This window comes from Nerophis ophidion, linkage group LG02 (genome assembly GCF_033978795.1).
Source record: "Nerophis ophidion isolate RoL-2023_Sa linkage group LG02, RoL_Noph_v1.0, whole genome shotgun sequence".
In the NCBI taxonomy this organism is placed as follows: Eukaryota; Metazoa; Chordata; class Actinopteri; order Syngnathiformes; family Syngnathidae; genus Nerophis; species Nerophis ophidion.
In genome coordinates, this window is record NC_084612.1 from 20418785 (window position 1) to 20439887 (window position 21103).

At 40.8% G+C, this 21103-nt stretch overlaps 1 protein-coding gene across 3 annotated transcripts in view; it reads right to left on the reverse strand.

Moving 5' to 3' along the window:
- LOC133537626 (MAM domain-containing glycosylphosphatidylinositol anchor protein 1) overlaps positions 1–21103 on the reverse strand; it is a 569362-nt gene that overhangs the window by 408992 nt on the left and 139267 nt on the right. For all 3 annotated transcript variants that reach the window (XM_061878797.1, XM_061878798.1, XM_061878796.1), the window contains exon 3: positions 14327–14466. In XM_061878797.1, coding sequence (XP_061734781.1) covers positions 14327–14466 — 140 coding nt within the window. The remainder of the gene's footprint in view (positions 1–14326; positions 14467–21103) is intronic.

Genomic DNA, 21103 nt, shown 5'->3' on the forward strand with positions numbered 1-21103 from the left:
ACCGTTGGCCAAGGAGGCAGACAGCGTATGCAGCAAATGAACACGACTGTTTGCATCATGATTATTTTTCCCATTGTCATAGTGAAAAAGTCAACACAAAATTGTACCAGGCAAAAAGCGCAGTAAAACGTACACACACGGACACACACTCTACTTCCGTACAGTAAACACAAACAGGAGAGAACAAGGAGTCAACACACAGGGCTCTGTTTTATTCATGTTGATGTGATGCTAGTGGACATGCACCCGCGAGGAACACTGCTTTTCTCACCTAACACACACACAAAACACACAAACACACACGACCCCTCTGCAAGCATTCCACCCAGGAGTTCAACACAGGACATCAGTTGTTTCAAACAACATTTCTTATTTGCTCTATTTACTCACTTTTCCCTCAGCAAAGCAGGTAGTTGTTTCTGATTGGGGTTTTTTTTTGGGTGTTGTTTTTTTCGGGGGTTTGTTTGTCACAGGGCCAATTTTTACATTGTTTACCAAACAATAACACGCGAAACAAGTTGTTACTCAACAAAATAAAAAATGGGTTATGGGTAGGGTTGGGTATCGTTTGAATTCGAACGATTCTGATTCCGATTTTTTCTTTAAAAAAAAAAAAAAGGCAGGGTCAAAAAAAAGTTTGGGATATTTTAAATGAGCTAGCTAACCTACAGTCTTTCTGAATGAAATAGTCTGACATTCTCCATCAATTTTAATTCTATTAACTTTTTATGAACTTTACTATAAATTCCTCACAGGGCTGTTTTCAACTAGAATATAAATATCAAATCTATCAACTTGAATATAAATATTATAAATTATGAATACATTTTTACAGGGGTACACTTTCATCAAGAGAGCTTTGTTTTTGAAAACCTCATGAAAACATCATACACATAAGTGTATGATGCTGCAGGAAACCTCATGAAAACACATTTCCACACACAAGTGTATGATGCTGCAGGTACTTAAACATGTTACCGTGCTCCCACCGATGGGCTAACCTGGTGCGGAAAAGCAAATAAACAATAAGAAACAACTTGCAAAACCCAGTCCAGATTAGCAGCAGGTACAGTATAAAATCCGAGACAGTTCTTGTTTAGGAAAATGACCATATCCGCCTTCTCAGGCAGGATGCGTGAGCGTTCTGGACAGATAGTGTCTCCTGTCGAAGACAGGACACGCATTTATTTGTACTCCATGAACTCGGAGGTGCTTCATCATGTTCGACGTGCACCCTCCTAAGCACGAAACAGTCCTGTCACACCTGTTACATTTCGCCGATGTTTCATTTTTTTTTAGTAAAATAAAGCCACACTTTCGACCGTCAACGCCCGCTATCCATGCTTGACTGACTCGCTCGGCTACATAGGCTCGGCTATGCTAACACTTCCGGCGGTGGGCGCTTCTTCGTTGGTGTTCAGCGGCTTCTTCTTCCGGGTCGGCGGACTTATGATTTTTTTCCGGTCGGCGGACTGGGTATCAAAACTAGGAATCGAAATTTAAACTTTTGAACAATTCCGGGAGAATCGGAAAGTTAGTTCCAGTTCCAATCGATACTCGATACCCAACCCTAGTTATGGGTCATACTTGTATAGCGCTTTTCTACCTTCAAGGTACTCATAGCGCTCTGACACTATTTCCACATTTACCCATTCACACACACATTCACACACTGATGGCGGGAGCTGCCATGCAAGGCCCTAACCAGCACCCATCAGGAGCAAGGGTGAAGTGTCTTGCTCAAGGACACAACGGACCTGACAAGGTCAGTAGAAGGTGGGGATCCAACCAGGAACCCTCAGGTCGCTTGCACGGCCACTCTCCCAACCGCGCCACACCGTCCCCAATATAAAATGTGGACTTGTGTTCATAAAGAGAGCTCTCCCAGTTGGGATTCCCCCAAAGGTACAGAGTGTGTGTGTGTGTGGGGGGGGGGAGCTGTGACAGAATCTCCAGTCATTCCAAACAACTTTCTTCATGGAAAAGAAAGTCATCTGTTGCCGGGGGCAGTGTGTCCAATGGTGCTAATTGCTTGTGATGCTGATTCATTTATGTGTGAATGAGCGTCCTATCCATGGCATCATCAGTGATGATGCCATGAGACACATCAAAGAAGTTTAGGCCTGCCAACACCGAAAAGAATACAGTACATACACTGATACTTTAAACACAGAATGCCCCCCCCCCAAAAAAAAACAATACAGTAAAGCCGATCATGGATTTCAATAAGTCCCACTGGGAATGGTCCGATTTGTTTATCAGAGTGTCAGCCCTGAGATCGGTAGGTTGTGAGTTCAAACTCCGGCCGAGTCGTACCAAAGACTATAAAAATGGGACCCGTTACCTCCTTGGCACTCAGCATCAAGGGTTGGAATCGGGGGTTAAAGAGAATAAGCGGTAGAAAAATGGATGGATGGAGCACCAAAAATTATTCCTGGGCGCGTCCACCGCTGCTGCTGACTGCTCCCCTCACCTCCCAGGGGGTGAGGGTGATGGGTCAAATGTAAAGGGTAATCTCACTACACCAAGTGTATGTGTGTGTGTGTGTGAGACAATCATTGGTACTTTAACTTTAACATTAGGGGGAAAAATGCTCTTTTTTTTTTTTTAAATGTTGCGTATAATTTATAAGACAAGAACAAGTTTGTTATGCATTGTCACTCATAAATAAATGCTAGTTAAAGTCAGCTAACAATGGAGACCATGGGATTCATGACGTCATTGCGTCTGTTGCGCCCATAAAGCCCTCAAAACATTCATAAACCGCCAACAATACTCCATTTACAGATCGTGACCTTAATGCTAACCAGATATTAGCAATACTATTATCATACGCCTCAATGTTAAGGGACTACTTTTAGCGGACAGCTAACTAACTTGCTCAAAAAGGCTCATTAAGTATTTTTTGTCATGGCCCGGGCACACGTCAGTGTGCATTCATTGTGTGCGCTTCGCTGAGCGCACTTTCAGGAGCACGCCAGGCGCGTGTCAGTGCGGCTGCAGCAAGCAGCTCCAATCAATAGCCAGCAATCAGCACACCTGTGACTGATCAGGGGACCTGCCTTCATAAGCCTGCACAACCTGCTATCCCGCGCCAGAACGTAATCATCTGTTCTAGTACAGTAAGTCGACTAAACAAGCTCTATGCATTCTCTCTCTGGCACGGAAAACATTTTCTACGTACCTGGACAGTAAGTACATAAAAATGGAAAGTGAACTAAAGAAAAAACTCCAAACTCTGCCTCTGCTGCCCATCATTCATCACTGAAGGTACACACACTCTTGTCAATTATCTCATAAGCTCTTTCATTCCAGACTTCTAGAGTGTTTGATTATCACATCACTCTAAATGTTAGACTATAAAGTTCACAAACATAAAGGGATCCTAGTGGGCCAGGTCAATCTTTCCTTTTCTCTAAACTAAAACTGGGGAAAAGCGTAGTGTTTTGGACTTCAGTACAGTATTGATTTCCTGAAGGCATGATTTTATTTCCGAACTCCTTAAGAAAAAGAAAAATGCCTGATTAGGCTTTGTGTATGTCATGTGTGCCTTTCTTGGGTGAAGCCAGGTTTACAGCTATGTTGTTAATATGCTGTTTGTTACTTATGTATGTTATATTAGAATATATTAGTATATATTATATATTAGTCTTTGTGTGTTGTATGTAGACCACATGGCTTAGCAAAGTTCAGTGGTGCAAATGCATGTCAAGTTGATCAGTTAAGTTATTCTCCAGTGCAATAACAGTACTGAAATGAAGGCTAAAGGGGCATTAATGGAAGCCTTAAGAAAGTTAAAGTACCAATGATTGTCACACACACACTAGGTGTGGTGAAATTTGTCCTCTGCATTTGACCCATCCCCTTGATCACCCCCTGGGCAGTGAGGGGAGCAGTGGGCAGCAGTGGTGCCGCGCCTGGGAATCATTTACGGTGATTTAACCCCCAATTCCAACCCTTGGGAGGCAAAGGGTCCCATTTTTTCATAGCGTTTGGTATGACTCGGCTGGGGTTTGAACTCCCAACCTACCGATCTCAGGGCGGACACTCTAACCACTAGGCCACTGAGATGGACAAAAAAAAAAAGTTACTAATTAGTTACTTTTCACAGTAACATATTACTTTTTGGTGTAAGTAACTGAGTTAGTAACTGTGTTACTTCTGAACTAAAGTAACTGTAACTGTCACTAGTTACTGGTTTTCAGTAACTAACCCAACACTGATCGTAAGGTTACGTGTTTGAAATTAATTTAGCCTTTATTGTGTTCGAAGAATAAAAGTGTTGTCCATTTTTATTGTATTAATGACATTGTAAAAGACTGTTATTGATCTGATGTTGATGTGCTAAAACTTCCTGAGGTAAATACAATATTAACTGTCGGCTTCACGGTGGTAGAGGGGTTAGTGCGTCTGCCTCACAATACAAAGGTCCTGCAGTCCTGGGTTCAAATCCAGGCTCGGGATCTTTCTGTGTGGAGTTTGCATGTTCTCCCCGTGAATGCGTGGGTTCCCTCCGGGTACTCCGGCTTCCTACCACTTCCAAAGACATGCACCTGGTGATAGGTTGATTGGCAAAACTAAATTGGCCCTAGTGTGTGAATGTGAGTGTGAATGTTGTCCATCTATCTGTGTTGGCCCTGCGATGAGGTGGCGACTTGTCCAGGGTGTACCCCGCCATCCGCCTGATTGTAGTTAAGATAGGCGCCAGCGCCCCCCACGACCCCAAAAAAGGGAATAAGCGGTAGAAATGGATGGATGGATGGATGGATGGATTTTTAAATGCAAATTGTAAAAAATAATTGTGTTTGGATGTATTCATTAAATCAATGTATGCTTGGTTACCAGAAAAATATTCAACATACCATAATATTTTGATACTGACACATCTGATCTGTGCATAAATTATGAGACTACCTTTAAGAGAGTTACATATATGATAATAAAGTACAGACTATACTGTTTACATGTTGAATTACCATTTAAAAAGCTGAAATCTACCCCAATGGACAACTTAGTGATTTAAAGTAATATTTTGATATTGACACAGCTCTGTGTATCTTCTAAGGGTAGTCTAATAATTTACACATCATTGTATGGGTTCTTCAGAGGATGTCGTAGTCGTAATGGTTTGTGCAGTCCTTTGAGACATTTGTGATTTAGGGCTATATAAATAAACATTGATTGATTGATTGATTACTGCCATGGCAGTGCAGTGTGCAATGTAACAGTGCATCCAAAGCGCAGGGAGAGGCAAAATGTCCCAAAAAAGGACATATGCCACAGGTGCAGAAAAAAGAAAGTGGAAGAGGAGGAAAAAAAGCCAAGATTGTTGTGTATGTTTAACACACAAGAAATTTAACTTTGGACTATGGTCCCTTGGTAAACAATAACAATTAGCTAAAAAAATAACAAAAAAACAGGTAGTTTAAGACTAATATGTGCAAGACTGATGAGACAAGATGACACTTTAAACTGTAAATACAAAGCTTTATCACTTGGAACATTCAACCCCAGGCCACTTGTAGATTAATTTTCTACATTTTGAAATCAGGAAGCATATGTGGCACCCTGGACATCATTCATTCATTGGTATTATTTGTGTTATTATTGCGTTAGTATTATTTATATTCTTAACTGGACCACCAGCATGTATTTGTAAATGACATGTCATATTTAAAGACATGCCAGGTTGACAAAAGAGATTGTAAACAACATTGCTAGAGCCGCAATGAGTATATAGTTTGTGTGTGAATGATCAACAGTCATTATTGACAGAATTAGAGGGCCCAAAAATCAATTAAGCACACCAAAATAAGAAATAGAGGGTTCCAAAATCAACAGAGGACCCAGGAATAAAAAAATGCTCAAGGCCTCAGGAAAGACACGGAAATATTATATTGGTACGAAGTTGGAGGCGTTTGTGTCAGTGAGGGACAGGAGGACACTGGACCAGTGACGTACGGTAAGGTTCATGGCTGGTGAGGCACTGACTTGATCCCAGTCAGATTTATAAACATATGAACCCTAAAGAATATTTTATTCACCATTTGATTGGCAGCAGTTAACGGGTTATGTTTAAAAGCTCATACCAGCATTATTTACACATACAAACTGTAGCACACAAAAAAAGCACATTAAATTAAAAAAAAACGTTATTATGGTCTTACCTTTACTTATAGATGAAGTCCATGCGCCGCTCCTTCTGAACAAAAGCATCGATAACTTGTTTATAGAAGTCTTCCTTATCTTTCTTCAGTTTTAAAAGTCTCTCTGTTTTGATGGAGATCACTGTCTGCAGAAAACCTTTTAGCTCCGGCGTTGGTCTTCCTTTAATTATTACCTCCTGCTTCGATTGAAAGTCCAGTTTAGAAAACTGTTTTATTTTGGATATGTAATCATCCATGTTAAAATTCCAGGGGAGAGGAAAAAATAAACGATTGCTGCCGCTATATTTGACTTGCTAACTGTAGCTTGTTGTCACTTATTCTGCAGCCAAGTAATCGCAAGAATGATCCCTGGGATCACTAGCGCCCTCTATCACCATGAGGCGGGAGAGCAGTTGCCTCACACAGTGCGTCTTCGCAGCCGTTTTATGATTGCCCAGCACAAGAAATACGTTACACACATACAGTTGTTGACAAAATACACTGTACATTATATACTAACTAAACTATGGAAATGTATAATATAATTCATATAGCAATACGGTCTCACTGCACAGCAGCCAGAAGTTAGCCGAGTCATTGCACAATCCATGGTGAGGCTCAACTGGCTGCTGACTCATTGCAAGTCTCTTCTGAGTATTTGAACGGCAAATGCGAAAAATCAGCGATTTTTAACAAAGATAATGTAAAACTGGTGAAGTTAAATGGAAAATAACTTTATAAAGTATATTCACTGGATACATATAACATTTTTTTTTTTTTTTTTTTCATTTTTTACTGCCTCACCTGCCTCCCCTGACTGCACGTCACTGCACTGGACATACTGCTCGCAATCATGGACAATCCTACCCACCCACTCCACCAGACAATTGAGGGACAGCACAGCTCATACTCCAACACGCTCCTTCAGCTTCGTTCCTACACTGTGCGATTCAAGAACTCCTTCATTCCACACCATTCAGCTGTATAATCACTCGGCATAGATGATATTTGTCTATTACCTGACCGCTTCGATGTCCTCTCTTTGTTTATAATGTATAATATCTACTGGATCTACTCTTTATTTTATGCTGCAATTTTTTTTGCTGCAGCTGTTACATAAATTGTAATATTGTACATGGTAATTGGGATGTCTTATATATTTTTTATATATTCTATAAAAACATGATATAATATAATAATACATCAGTATATATTATAAACTGTATATACAGTATAATATGTAAATATTACATATATGCTATATTTCATATTGCTACTATGGTAAATGTTTTAGTCTACTTTATACCATTTGTTTTTGCCCTCTTTTTGTGCCCTTGTGTGCATTATCCTTTCAATCCTTTGTAACTGAGCTATAGTGTGAAACAATTTCCCTTGTGTATCAATAAAGTTTGTTTAAGTCTTAGTCTAAGATACAAAAAGAGGCTCCTAGTGGAACCTTTTGTTGTTTTTTTTTGTTTTTAACCTGCGTGAGGATAATGATTATTTTTTCATCCAAACAGGAAGATAAAAAACATTCGTTGGCATCCCAGTTAGAGCAGACATTTTATAGAAAATGATTGTTTTATTATGTATGTAGTTTGTATTTCTTGTTTAGCACTTAGCAATTCTGCTGCTTGATGCTAAGTGTGTTATTAAAGCTGGATTTGTTTAGCAGACAGCTTCTAGAGCAAGGGTTCCAAACTCATTTTAGCTGAGGGGCCGCGTAGGGGAAAATCTATTCCCAAGTGGGCCAGAAAGGTAAAATTCTGGCATGATAACTTAAAAATAAAGACAACAGAAGGTTGTTTTTTTGTTTTACTTTGGCCAAAAATAGAACAAGCACATTCAGAAAATATACAAATCACAAATAATCCCCTTGACAAAACACTTCCAGTTTGTTGAACATTCTGAGGAAATTGGTGCTGCTTCTAAAACACAATGAGCTTAGACTTCGTCTCAGTGTATCTACAAAGCCAGGATTAAACTTTAAGTCACAGTCTTTCTGGGATTGAACAAATAACATATCATGTAAACTCTTCTAGGTATCAACTCTCTCTATATCATGACCACGTATCAATAGTAAAAACTATTCAAAATGGTTGAGTTTTCTCGTTTTTGAAAGAGACATTATGGGGGAGTAAAGGTGACAAATAATCATGTGTTCGAAGCAGAAGACAAAAAACGGCAGGTGTTAAGTTTCATGTGGGTCGAGGAGGAGGAGCCACAGGCCCCCTTTATTGTGTACCTCTTGCTTGGCCCCGCTATAAACCGTTTGCTTGGGCTAGCAGAATTGCCATTGTGACATCCAGTGGACAAATTTAGAACAGCAGCTTCTTTCATTTAAAATAATGGAGCTCATTTTAATACTTGGCAAACTCATTGCGCGGGAAGGATAAAATCGTAGGTTTGACACCGCTGTTCTAGAGCTTGTAGATCATACGCCTTATCTTCAGCCTCAAAAATAAAAGGTCATCATTGGCTTTCATAAAGTCTGTCATGAGTAGTAGTGTGGTCCTTTCATCTAATGTAAACTCAAGTATTGTGATATGTAACGTTGTGAAGTCATTGCCAATAACTAGCCTATGAGTCTTGTAAATAACATACGTTTGTATCCAAACACATTCAATACCAATGCAATTGAAAATGATTTAATACCAACTCTGCATACTCTGGAGTGGAAGTGGAATGTGCCAGAATGTGCCTCAGAGTGAACGCAAAGAAGACTGAGGTAATCACCTATAACCTAAACATGGATCACCCGCCAATAACAACATCAGATGATGATTTACCATGAATTGATTATTTGAAAAACTTATTTGGGTGTCACCATTTAGTGGTCAATTGTACAGAATATGTACTGTACTATGTAATCTACTAATAAAAGCTTTAATCAATCAATCAATCAGATGGCAACGCTCTGCGAGAGTCAATGACTTCAAGTACTTCGGTTCCTGGATGAACTCAAAAGAACAAGACCATAAGGTCAGGAAGGCACTAGCGTGGAGGACCCTGAACGGTATGTCAAGAGTGTGGTGCTCGAATCTCCCTCGACACATACAGCTGAGTAGATTCGACGCCACTGTGGAGTCTGTCCTCCTGTGTGGCTGCAAAAGCTGAACCCTGACACCCACCCTGCAGAAGCCCTTAGATGGGTGCTACACCAGAATGATACGAGCTGTTCTGGACGTGGACCAGAACATCCACGTCACCAACAAGGACCTGTATGGGCAACTGCCGAGGCTCTGCAAAAAGGTAACAGCAAGGAGGATGAGGCTGGTCGGCCCCTGCCAACAGACATCGGGAGCTCCCGGCCAGTAGGCTTGTCCTATGGGAACCAACGCACGGGCATTGATCGCAAAGACGTCCCGCGCTAACGTACATTGATATCCTGAAGAAAGATGCAGGAGCTGAAAGCTCTACAGAGCTGGCTGGGTGTATGGAGAACCGGAATGATTGGAGACTCCAATGGTAGCTCGTCTGAGGACGACTGAGAGAGATACTACACCCTATAAAATAAAATTTTTATTTTAATTCATGTATCTTTCTTGCACTATTGTTTAATGTATTTGATGTTGTAAGTTGTGTACATGGGCAGCACGGTGAAACAGGGGTTAGTGCATGTGCCTCACAATACAAAAGTCCTGAGTAGTCTTGAGTTCAATCCCGGGCTCGGGATCTTTCAGTGTGGAGTTTACATGTTCTCCCCGTAACTGCGTGGGTTTGGGTACTCAGGCTTCCTCCCATCTCCAAAAACATGCACCTTGGGATAGGTTGATTGGCAACACAAGCGGTAGTAAATGGATGGATGGATGGAAGTTGTGTTTACTGCATGTCTGCACTGGAGAAAGTGCTGCATTTAGTCTCAATATACATGTTTACAGTGGCAACAAAGGGCCTTCTGCTCTGGGCTATTAGAGGAGGGTCCTTAGGAAAAAAGCCAGTAAATGTGAGCCATGTAGCCGCTGCATAAAATAATTTTTTCATTGTCTTCTTCACTTCTCTGCTGTCCGGCTTTGAATTGCGAGGGTTTACAAATTTCAAGTGGAGCAGCAAAGTGGATAACAAGAATCTCACATTGTATCATAAGGATTTGCTCTTTTCTTAACCTCGTTTTGGTTGCATGGAAACAAAGAAGGCAGGGGCTGAGACTGTCAAGTGCCTTCAGAGTACACCTGCTAAACTGGAACTGGAACACTGAAGACGAAGAAGTTAATTTTAGCCAGACCGAGCAAGCTCTTCCAGGAGTGAAACCATAACATTGGTTTACATTTACTAGGCCAATCTCAGTGAAATGTCGCCAAATTTAACAAAGTGTTAATACATGAACATCCCTGGGCTTTGCAGCAGTTGTTTTTGAGAATTTATGAAAAATTACACATGAACTATAGTTTATCACCACAAAGAAACATATTTTGTTAAATTAATTCATCTGCCACGTTCAACAACCGTTTTCTACAGCACATCGAGGATCAAATACTTTGTTATTGGATAAAAAGGCCAAACATAATTCCACATCAGAAGACATTTAAATATTTGTATTATAATACTTCTCCTCAATCAAAACATGTTTTGTCACAATCCAAACGTCATTATGACCAATCATACTTGCTTCATTGATCAACATACAAACAGACCAATGGCCAATGAAAGCGGGCATTAAAGAAGAATGAAAGCAACTGAAGAGTGGAAGGATAAATGCTGACTGGATTTAAGTGAACATTATTATTTTTATTTTTTTTAACAAACAGAAGCAGTAAATCAATCTGTATTGTAATACACAATATCAGCCTAAGTAATTCGCACATGTGTTTTTTGTAAATACACTTCGTCTGGAAAGTATTCACAGCACTTCAAAATAGAATGATTACATATTTGGTCTCAAAATTCTAAACACAATACCCATAATGATAATGCGAAAAACAATTGTTTAGAACTTTTTGAAATGTATCCTAAATAAAAAAAATAAGAAATCACAGCCTTTGCTCAATACTTTGTTGATGCACCTTTGGCAGCAATTACAGCCTCAAGTCTTTTTGAATACAATGCCACAAGCTTGGCACACCTATCTTTTTGCCAGTTTTGCCCATTCCTCTTAGCAGCAACTCTCAAGCTCCATCAGGTTGGATGGGAAGCTTTGGTTTTCATCCAGGATGTCTCGGTACATTGCTGCATTCATTTTTCCCTCTATCCTGACTTGTCTCCCAGTTTCTGCCGCTGAAAAACATCCCCACAGCATGATGCTGCCACCACCATGCTACAGGGATGGTATTGGCCTGGTGATGAGCGGTGCCTGGTTTTCTCCAAACATGGCGTCTGGCATTCACGTCATGTCTCTTTGGAGCAGGGGTAGGGAACCTATGGCTCTAGAGCCAGATGTGGCTCTTTTGATGACTGCATCTGGCTCTCGGATAAATCTGAGCTGACATTGCGTAACACGATAAGTAATGAATAATTCCACTTGTAATCACAGTGTTAAAAATAACGCTCAAAATATAACAAATTCTCTTGCATTTTGAATCCATCCATCCGTTTTTCTACCCCACCTGTTCAAGAAGTTGCGTTAATGGTAAGAATTTATGTATTTATTGTTGGTTAGTGTGGGGCTTGCCCTCCTGGGGGTTCTTCAGACCACCAAGCACCGACATGAGAGCCTGTTTCAGGGTTACAATATTGTTTTATTTTTCCAATAAGTCTCTCAGTTGCTTCCTAGCGATTGTCTTTTCCTCTTTCGTTCTCGCTCGCGCTCTGGCTCCAGCCCCAACCCTGTCTCTCCTCCTGGCTGCTGCTTATAACAGAGCGACAGATGATTAGATAACAAGGCAAAGGTGGGCCATCTACGCATCTGTCGCTGATTTCGAGGCCGATCCTGGCAACACCCCGCTTCGCTGCAGGCCCGCAGGCCACGCCCCTCCACAGTTATCTTCAGAATAACAATGTTATTACAAAGAATAAGAGACCTATTATACTCTAGAAATGTTAGTCTTACTTAAAAATGCACACATTTAGTGGTTCAGTGTTGAAAAAAAATGTATATGGCTCTTACGGAAATACATTTTTAAATATTTGGATTCTTGGCTCTCTAAGCCAAAAAGGTTCCCAACCCCTGCTTTAGATAATATAAATTTGATTCTAATAGTCTGAGAGTATTTTAAGTGCATTTCAGCAAACATTTTACTAAGAAATGGCTTATGTCTGGCAACTCTACCATAAGTGAAGTGAATTATATTTATATAACGCTTTTCTCTAGTGACTCAAAGCGCTTTACATAGTGAAACCCAATATCTAAGTTACATTTAAACCAGTGTGGGTGGCACTGGGAGCACGTGGGTAAAGTGTCTTGCCCAAGGACACAACGGCAGTGACAAGGATGGCGGAAGCGGGAATCGAACCCTCAAGTTGCTGGCACGGCCACTCTACCAACCGAGCTATACCGCCCTAAAAGAATAAAGGAGAAAGGAATGTCTAGCATTAAAAGATTACAGTTGGCACAAAATACGGCTGCTAGACTTTTGATAAGAACAAGAAAGTTTGATCACATTACGCCTGTACTGGCTCACCTGCACTGGCTTCCTGTGCACTTAAGATGTGACTTTAAGGTTTTACTACTTACGTATAAAATACTACACGGTCTAGCTCCATCCTATCTTGCCGATTGTATTGTACCATATGTCCTGGCAAGAAATCTGCGTTCAAAGGACTCCGGCTTGTTAGTGATTCCCAAAGCCCAAAAAAAGTCTGCGGGCTATAAAGCGTTTTCATTTCGGGCTCCAGTACTCTGGAATGCCCTCCCGGTAACAGTTCGAGATGCCACCTCAGTAGAAGCATTTAAGTCTCACCTTCAAACTCATTTGTATACTCTAGCCTTTAAATAGACTCCCTTTTTAGACCAGTTGATCTGCCGTTTGTTTTCTTTTTCTCCTATGTCCCACTCTCCCTTGTGGAGGGGGTCCGGTCCGATCCGGTGGCCATGTACTGCTTGCCTGTGTATCGGCTGCGGACATCTCTGCGCTGCTGATCCGCCTCCGCTTGGGATGGTTTCCTGCTGGCTCCGCTGTGAACGGGACTCTCACTGCTGTGTTGGATCCGCTTTGGACTGGACTCTCGCGACTGTGTTGGATCCAATATGGATTTAACTTTCACAGTATCATGTTAGACCCGCTCGACATCCATTGCTTTCGTCCTCTCCAAGGTTCTCATGGTCATCATTGTCACCGACGTCCCACTGGGTCATCATTGTCACCGACGTCCCACTGGGTGTGAGTTTTCCTTGCCCTTATGGGGGCCTACCGAGGATGTGGTAGTGGTTTGTGTTGTGGTTTGTGCAGCCCTTTGAGACACTAGTGATTTAGGGCTATGTAAGTAAACATTGATTGATTGATTGATTGATTGGTGGATTGCTGCAGAGATGGTTGTCCTTCTAGAAGGTTTGCCTCTCTCCACAGAAGAATGTTGTAGATCTGACAGAGTTACCACCGAGTTCTTGGTCACTTTCCTAACTAGGGTCATTCTCCCCGGATCAATCAGTTTAGACAGCCGGTCATCTCCAGGAAGAGTCCTGGTGGTTCCAAACATCTTCCATTTACAGATGACGGAGACCACTGTGCTCATTGGGACCAAAGCAGCAGATATTTTTCTATATCGTTCCCCAGATATGTGTCCTGAGACAATTCTGTCTAGGAACTCAACAGATAATTCCTTTGACTTCCTTCTTGGTTTGTGCTCGGCCATTCACTGTCAAGTGTGGAACATTATATATAAACAGGTGTATGCCTTTCAATGTCATGTCCAGTCAACTGAATTTACCACAGGTGGACTCCAATTAAGCTGAAGGAACATCTCAAAGATGATCAGTTGATGCACCTAAGCTACATTTTGAGTTTCATGGCCAAAGCTGTGAATACGTTTGTAACATGTGATTTCTTAATTTTTTATTTTTAAATAATTAGCAAAAAAATGTCTACATATTGTAATTGTGGGGTATTGTGTGTAGAATTTTGAGGACAAAAACAAATGTATTCCCTTTTTGATCTGTTGATGCTGCTATGTGAGAGTATAAGATGTTGGGATGCAGGGAGAGTTGCCCTCAAAGTCGTTCTGCTAAATTTGAAAAGTTAATTTTAAATATGCAGAGTTCTGATACCAGAAAAAAATAAAAATAAACACCAAATGCAGAAGCTCACCTGTGGTCTCGGGTGTCCTTTCACGATGCACTGAAGCACAAGCGTGTCTCCTTCTTTGATGGTGTATATTCTCTCGCTGATGTTATCGTCCTTGACGTTGCAAGCGGCGCCCGAGTGCACAATCTGGGCGTTGGCTGGCGCTGTGGGCGTACACACAAAAAGGAGGAGAAGAAAAACACGTTAGAATTGAGAAAGGTTTCTGAAGCAGGCAAAAAGGTCAAGAAATTCAAACCAACACTGTGTATTCTTTTAATATGTGTGTCGTGGTACGCCATCTACACAATTTAAAAAAAAGCACCCTCAATACTACATCTTCATCTACAAAAACACAAATGTAATGTTAAAAAAAAATAAAAGGAAACAAAGAAACGTCAGGAGGGAGCAAAAAGTGCAGGAAGAAGCAAGAGCCTATTTTGTCCTACCCCATCACTCAGTTATCTGAGTTATAATCATCAATACAATACAATATGACTATTTTATAAAAATGTATTATTTTTCTTCTGAGGAAAGTGAAACGTTACATCAGTCAGAGTTTGAACAGGGTGAATAACAATTGTAGGCTAAGTAAACATAGAAACCCCGTTTCCATATGAGTTGGGAAATTGTGTCAGATGTAAATATAAACGGAATACAATGATTTGCAAATCACTTTCAACCCATATTCAGTTGAATATGCTACAAAGACAACATATTGAATGTTCAAACTGATAAACATTTTTTTGTATGCAAATAATCATTAACTTTAGAATTTGATGCCAGCAAGACGTGACAAAGAACTTGGGAAAGGTGGCAATAAATACTGAAAAAGTTGAGGAATGCTCATCAAACACTTATTTGGAACATCCCACAGGTGTGCAGGCTAATTGGGAACAGGTGGGTGCCATGGTTGGATATAAAAACAGCTTCCCAAAAATGCTCAGTCCTTCACAAGAAAGGATTGGGCGAGGTACACCCCTTTGTCCACAACTGTGTGAGCAAATTGTCGAACAGTTTAAGAATAACATTTCTCAACTAGCTATTGTAAGGAATTTAGGGATTTCAACATATACTGTCCATAATATCATCAAAAGGTTCAGAGAATACAGAGAAATCACTCCACGTAAGCGGCATGGCCGGAAACCAACATTGAATGACCGTGACCTACGATCTCTTAATCTCTAAAGGATATCACCACATGGGCTCAGGAACACTTCAGAAAACCACTGTCACTAAATACAGTTGGTCGCTACATCTGTAAGTGCAAGTTAAAGCTCTACTATGCAAAGCGAAAGCCATTTATCAACAACACCCAGAAACGCCGCCAGCTTCGCTGGGCCTAAGCTCATCTTAGATGAACTGATGCAAAGTGGAAAAGTGTTCTGTGGTCTGACGAGTCCAAATTTCAATTTTTGGGGGGAAAATGTGGACGTCGTGCCCTCCGGATCAAAGAGGAAAAGAACCATCCGGATTGTTCTAGGCGCAAAAATGAAAAGCCAGCATGTGTGATGGAATGGGGGTGTATTAATGGCCAAGAAATGGATAACTTACACATCTGTGAAGGCACCATTAATGGTGAAAGGTACATACAGGTTTTAGAGCAACATATGTTGCCGTCCAAGCAACGTTATCATGGACGCCCCTGCTTATTTCAGCTAGAAAATGCCGCGCTACGTGTTACAACAGCGTGGCTTCATAGTAAAAGAGTAAGGGTACTAGACTAGCCTGCCTGCAGTCCAGACCTGTCTCCCATCGAAAATGTGTGGCACATCATGAAGCGTAAAATACGACAGCGGAGACCCCGGAATGTTGAACGACTGAAGTTCTACACAAAACAAGAATGGGAAATAATTCCACTTTCAAAGCTTCAACAATTAGTTTCCTCAGTTCCCAAATGTTTATTGAGTGTTGTTAAAAGTGATGTAACACAGTGGTGAACATATCCTTTCCCAAATACTTTGGCACGTGTTGCAGCCATGAAATTCTAAGTTTATTATTATTTGCAAAAAAAAAATAAAGTTTCTGAGTTTGAAGATCAAATATCTTGTCTTTGTAGTGCATTCATCTGAATATCGGTTGAAAAGGATTTGCAAATCATTGTATTCCATTTATATTTATATCTAACACAATTTACCAACTCATATGGAAATGGGGTTAGTAATTATAACATCCCTTATGGCTGAAGTGCATGAATAGTTCTTGTAGTTGATCAATGGCAGCTCACTGATTTTGTCTCATCTACTTGTCTATGTGTAACTTTTTTTTTCCTTCTTTGTCTGTTTACATTACTAAACAATTCCCCCTCCTTTGGTATCTATAAAATGAAATTCATTAAAAGGAAAACTTAAACAAACTGATGGGTTTAGATAAATTTAGAGTTGAATATTTCTGTTATTACAACTTTTTTTTTAATGTTATTATTGAAACATCAAAGTTGTTATCTATTGTGTGTTTTTCTGTTTATGTTGTAAGTAATTTGTACTTTTAACAATACTGTGTGACTCGCCCTGTTTTTTGTTGTTGTTTTACATAAACCTGTTTTTAATCTCATTATGTTGTTACCTGGTCAAATAAAGGAACATGAATGAATGAAATAAAACATGCAAATCCCACACAAAAAGATCCCGAGCCTGGGATTGAACTCACGACATATGTATTGGGAGGCACATGCACTAACCCCTGTTTCACCATGCTGCCCCTGAATAGACCATACGTCTAATATTTTTTTTTATTTTTGAGAGTCCCTTACATGTTGACAAAGAAGTTTGCACGTCCTTTCTGAACGTATTAAATACAAACAAAAAACAGCAGTCGCAGAACAGTTTTAGTCCTGATAAATCCCACTGTGTGTGCTGCATAAATAGGGTGAAAGCAGCAAAAGCCAGATTGAAATTGTCTTGTTTATTATTATTCTCCCACTTCAATTGTATTTTTGAGGGCCTTAACGTACAAGAAAAACTCACCAATCTTTGCAAGCACAAAATGTGATATTCTAAAAAAATAACGGCCGTAACATCCTTCCATTTACTCTGATCTACCTGAATTTGTTTATGTTTGGTCAGGGCGTTGGGTAGGATGCATCTACATGACTGCCATTGTACCACTATTAAATTATAAGAGTCATACGTTTGTTCCAAATGCTCCGATCTTCCAGAGATATTTTTATGGCGGGCCAGGTCATTGCAAAGGATGTGACTGTATGGCAGCTCCATCCATCCATCATCTTCCGCTTATCCGAGGTCGGGTCGCGGGGGCAGCAGCCTAAGCAGGGAAGCCCAGACTTCCCTATCTCCAGCCACTTCGTCTAGCTCTTCCCGGGGGATCCCGAGGCGTTCCCAGGCCAGCCGGGAGACATAGTCTTTCCAACGTGTCCTGGGTCTTCCCCGTGGCCGTGTATGGCAGCTGTAGCACCAATATCGCCCCCTTGTGTTGGGAAAATGATAACACTCATAAGTTTATTTCACATGCTCTAATCTTCTGGATATGTCTGATGATGGATCATTGGGAAGGACGTGACTGCATGACTGCTCTAGTACCAATATTGTCTGAATAAAATCCACACTTCAGTCTGGCGTTAGATTAAACAAACTCTTAGCAGTGATTTTCAACCACTGTTGTCTGGTGTGCTGTGGGAAATGATGCAACTTCACCTAATTTGTCCCAAAAATATTTTTTTGCAAATTAATAATTATTTTGCCACTAGGGGTGCATGTCTGATGCAAGGGCTGTTTAACACCTTTCTTACGTTACGACTCTGAAGACCGATGAGCGTTGTCAGCAGGTTTATTGACATTCAAAAGTGTCACATTTAAAACGCATTATGATGCGCGAAGGTATCCCCCCAGGATGCAGTGGGACCAGACAGGCAGGATAGCACGTAAGAGTTGATTTTAATACACAAAAAGGTAAACGAAAACTTGTACAAAACAGAAATGAAACGACGTGTCTACGCACGGAAAGCTAATGCTAATAGTTAGCAAGCATCGAGTCCAAAGTCCAATAGAAACAACGTGCCGAGTGCACGCGAAGCTAAGACGTGACTTAGAAAGGTTAATAGAAAGAAGAAAAATAAACGTGACCGTTGCTTACCGCAAACCATGAGCCAAGACCGAACACAGGGAGGAGGCAGGTTTGAACACCGAAACAAAACAATTACCACAGGTGTACTAAAAGGCAAGGTAGGTGGAACAAAAGAGAAACCATGGTAACTGAACAAACAAGGAAGTGCTCAAACAAAGGGATCGGAAGAGTCTCAAAAGACACAAAAGGACTCAAAACACAGACTAAAGATGTGATCCGGGAACCGGATCACAACACAAAAGGGTGAAACTAAAAAGACAAGCGATACAGTCAATATATACATATGTTATGCAAATATATTCATATATATGCTGTAATGCTACCTTACAAGGCATGAGTGGGTAAACAAAGTGAATTTGTACTACGACGCCATCCTAGATGACATCGCAAATTATCGCTAATGAGCATGACAAAGATCTCATCATACATCACAAATCATAAGTTTAGCTCCAAATATTTTAGACAAAAACCAAGTTTCAAAGTTCAACTTATGATACATACCCGCGATGCAACCTTAAACAAAAGATATATGCAGTATGTCTTCGAAAATAACCACCAAAAAGTACTGGCTGGCGCCGTAGATTTCTCTGCTTGGCTTATACAACTTCAGGTTAATAAAGTTTGATTCATAGTACACACTTCTCAAAAATGTAGTAACTGCAAAGACCACATCATGACGACAAATACACATGTAATAATGTTCATTAAATAACATGCAATAAGCACAACAGAACAATTCTAATCTGCAAATAATGTGCCGTTGCTCAGTGTCTGTGCTGTGTAAAACTCGGCAGGGTTACCACGTAATACTCCATGTCAGTAAATGGCAGTAGGTAGTTAATTGCTTTGGAAAAGTTGGAATGTGTCGGGTGAGATGAAGATGGTTTGTTGTGATCCCAATATGCAGACCACAGCGGGAGGCAGCATGCAGGTAAAAAGGTATCCATCCATCCATCCATTTATACCGCGTATTCCCTTTTGGGGTAGCGGGGGGCACTGGCGCCTATCTCAGCTACAATCGGGCGGAAGGCGGGGTATACCCTGGACAAGTCGCTACCTCATCGCAGGGCCAACACAGATAGACAGACAACGTTCACACTCACATTCACATAGTAGGGTCAATTTAGTGTTGCCAATCAACCTATCCCCAGGTGCATGTCTTTGGAAGTGGGAGGAAGCCGGAGTACCCGCAGGGAACCCACTCATTCACGGGGAGGACATGCAAACTCCACACAGAAAGATCCCGAGCCTGGGATTGAACCCAGGACTGCAGAACCTTCGTATTGTGAGGCAGATGCACTAACCCCTCTGCCACCATGGTATGTAATGCTTAAATTAAAAACGAACAAAAGGGAAAGGGAAAGGAAAAGGCAATGGCTATGCAAAACTAAAGTAAAACAGAACTGGCTACAAAGTAAACAGAAACAAAATGCTGGACGACAGCAAAAACTTACGGTGTGCACAAAGTACACCCGTACATGACATGACAATTAATGTCCACACAAAGAAATATAGCAACAACGTACATAGCCTTGCTTGCTAACACAAAGAAGACATGAAACTGCTACAGGAAAACACCAATAAAACAGGAAGGGCCACCAAAATAACAGTGCAAGACAAGAACTAAAGCACTACACACAGGAAAACTAAATAAGGCACGGCGACCTGGAGGAGTTTTATTTTTTAACGTTTTCTGTTGGTGGTGTGCCTCCGGATTTTTTGATGAAAAAAATTAGCCTTGCCTCAAAAAAGGTTGAAAAACACAACATCTATCTTTTTCTTATATCTCAACTGTTGCAATACTACACATGGTCATTTTCCAGTTGACTTTACCACAACAATTCAACAACCCTACAGGCCTGCAGTGACCTATGTAAAGCCCGGGCATGCGTGCAACTGCCGTCAACTTCCCTCACTCTCCACAACGAATGGAGACAGAAGACAGGAATGGGGGAGACGAAACAGCGGGTGAGGAGGGAAAAAGGCCACAGAGAAGTGTTAAACCTCCGCCCCCCGGGAGAGGCGCAGGAGTCAGGACAGCACATTGATGTGATTAGCATCGATTCACACAGAGAACAAATCCTGGCGGTGCTCAAACGATTGTTATCATTGCAGAGACAGCAAGCGAGTGGGCGGCGTGTTCACCTTAAAGCTTCAAGTCAAATCAGAAGTGATGGAACGCCTCAACCCACTTTAGGAGTCTGCTTTGCCAAAACTGCAAGAAACAATACTTTTGTATTCAACCAATGCTAAAGGACAATAAACACAGAAACATATTGGGAAACAGGAATGAAAACCTAAAGAAATCACATACTCCTGCTTCACGGGTGGATTTCAGACCTAATTCTCTGCAAAGTTGATCCTATATTATAAGGCTCGGCGATATGGTCTTTTTATAATATCTCCATATTTTTACGCCATGTCACGATACACGATATATATCTCGAAATGTTGCCATAGCCTGGAATGAACACTTGATGCATATAATCACAGCAGTATGATGATTCTATGTGTCTACATTAAAACATTGTTCTTCATACTGCATTAATATATGCTCATTTTAAACTTTCATGCAGAGAATGAAATCACAACTAAGTCAATTGACCAAAACTGTATTTATTAAACAGTTATTAAGCAGTGGCACAAACATTCATGTCATTTCAAAACAGAAAGTGCAAGATTGTCAGAGACATTTTTAAAACAAGCTATGAGTGCACTTTT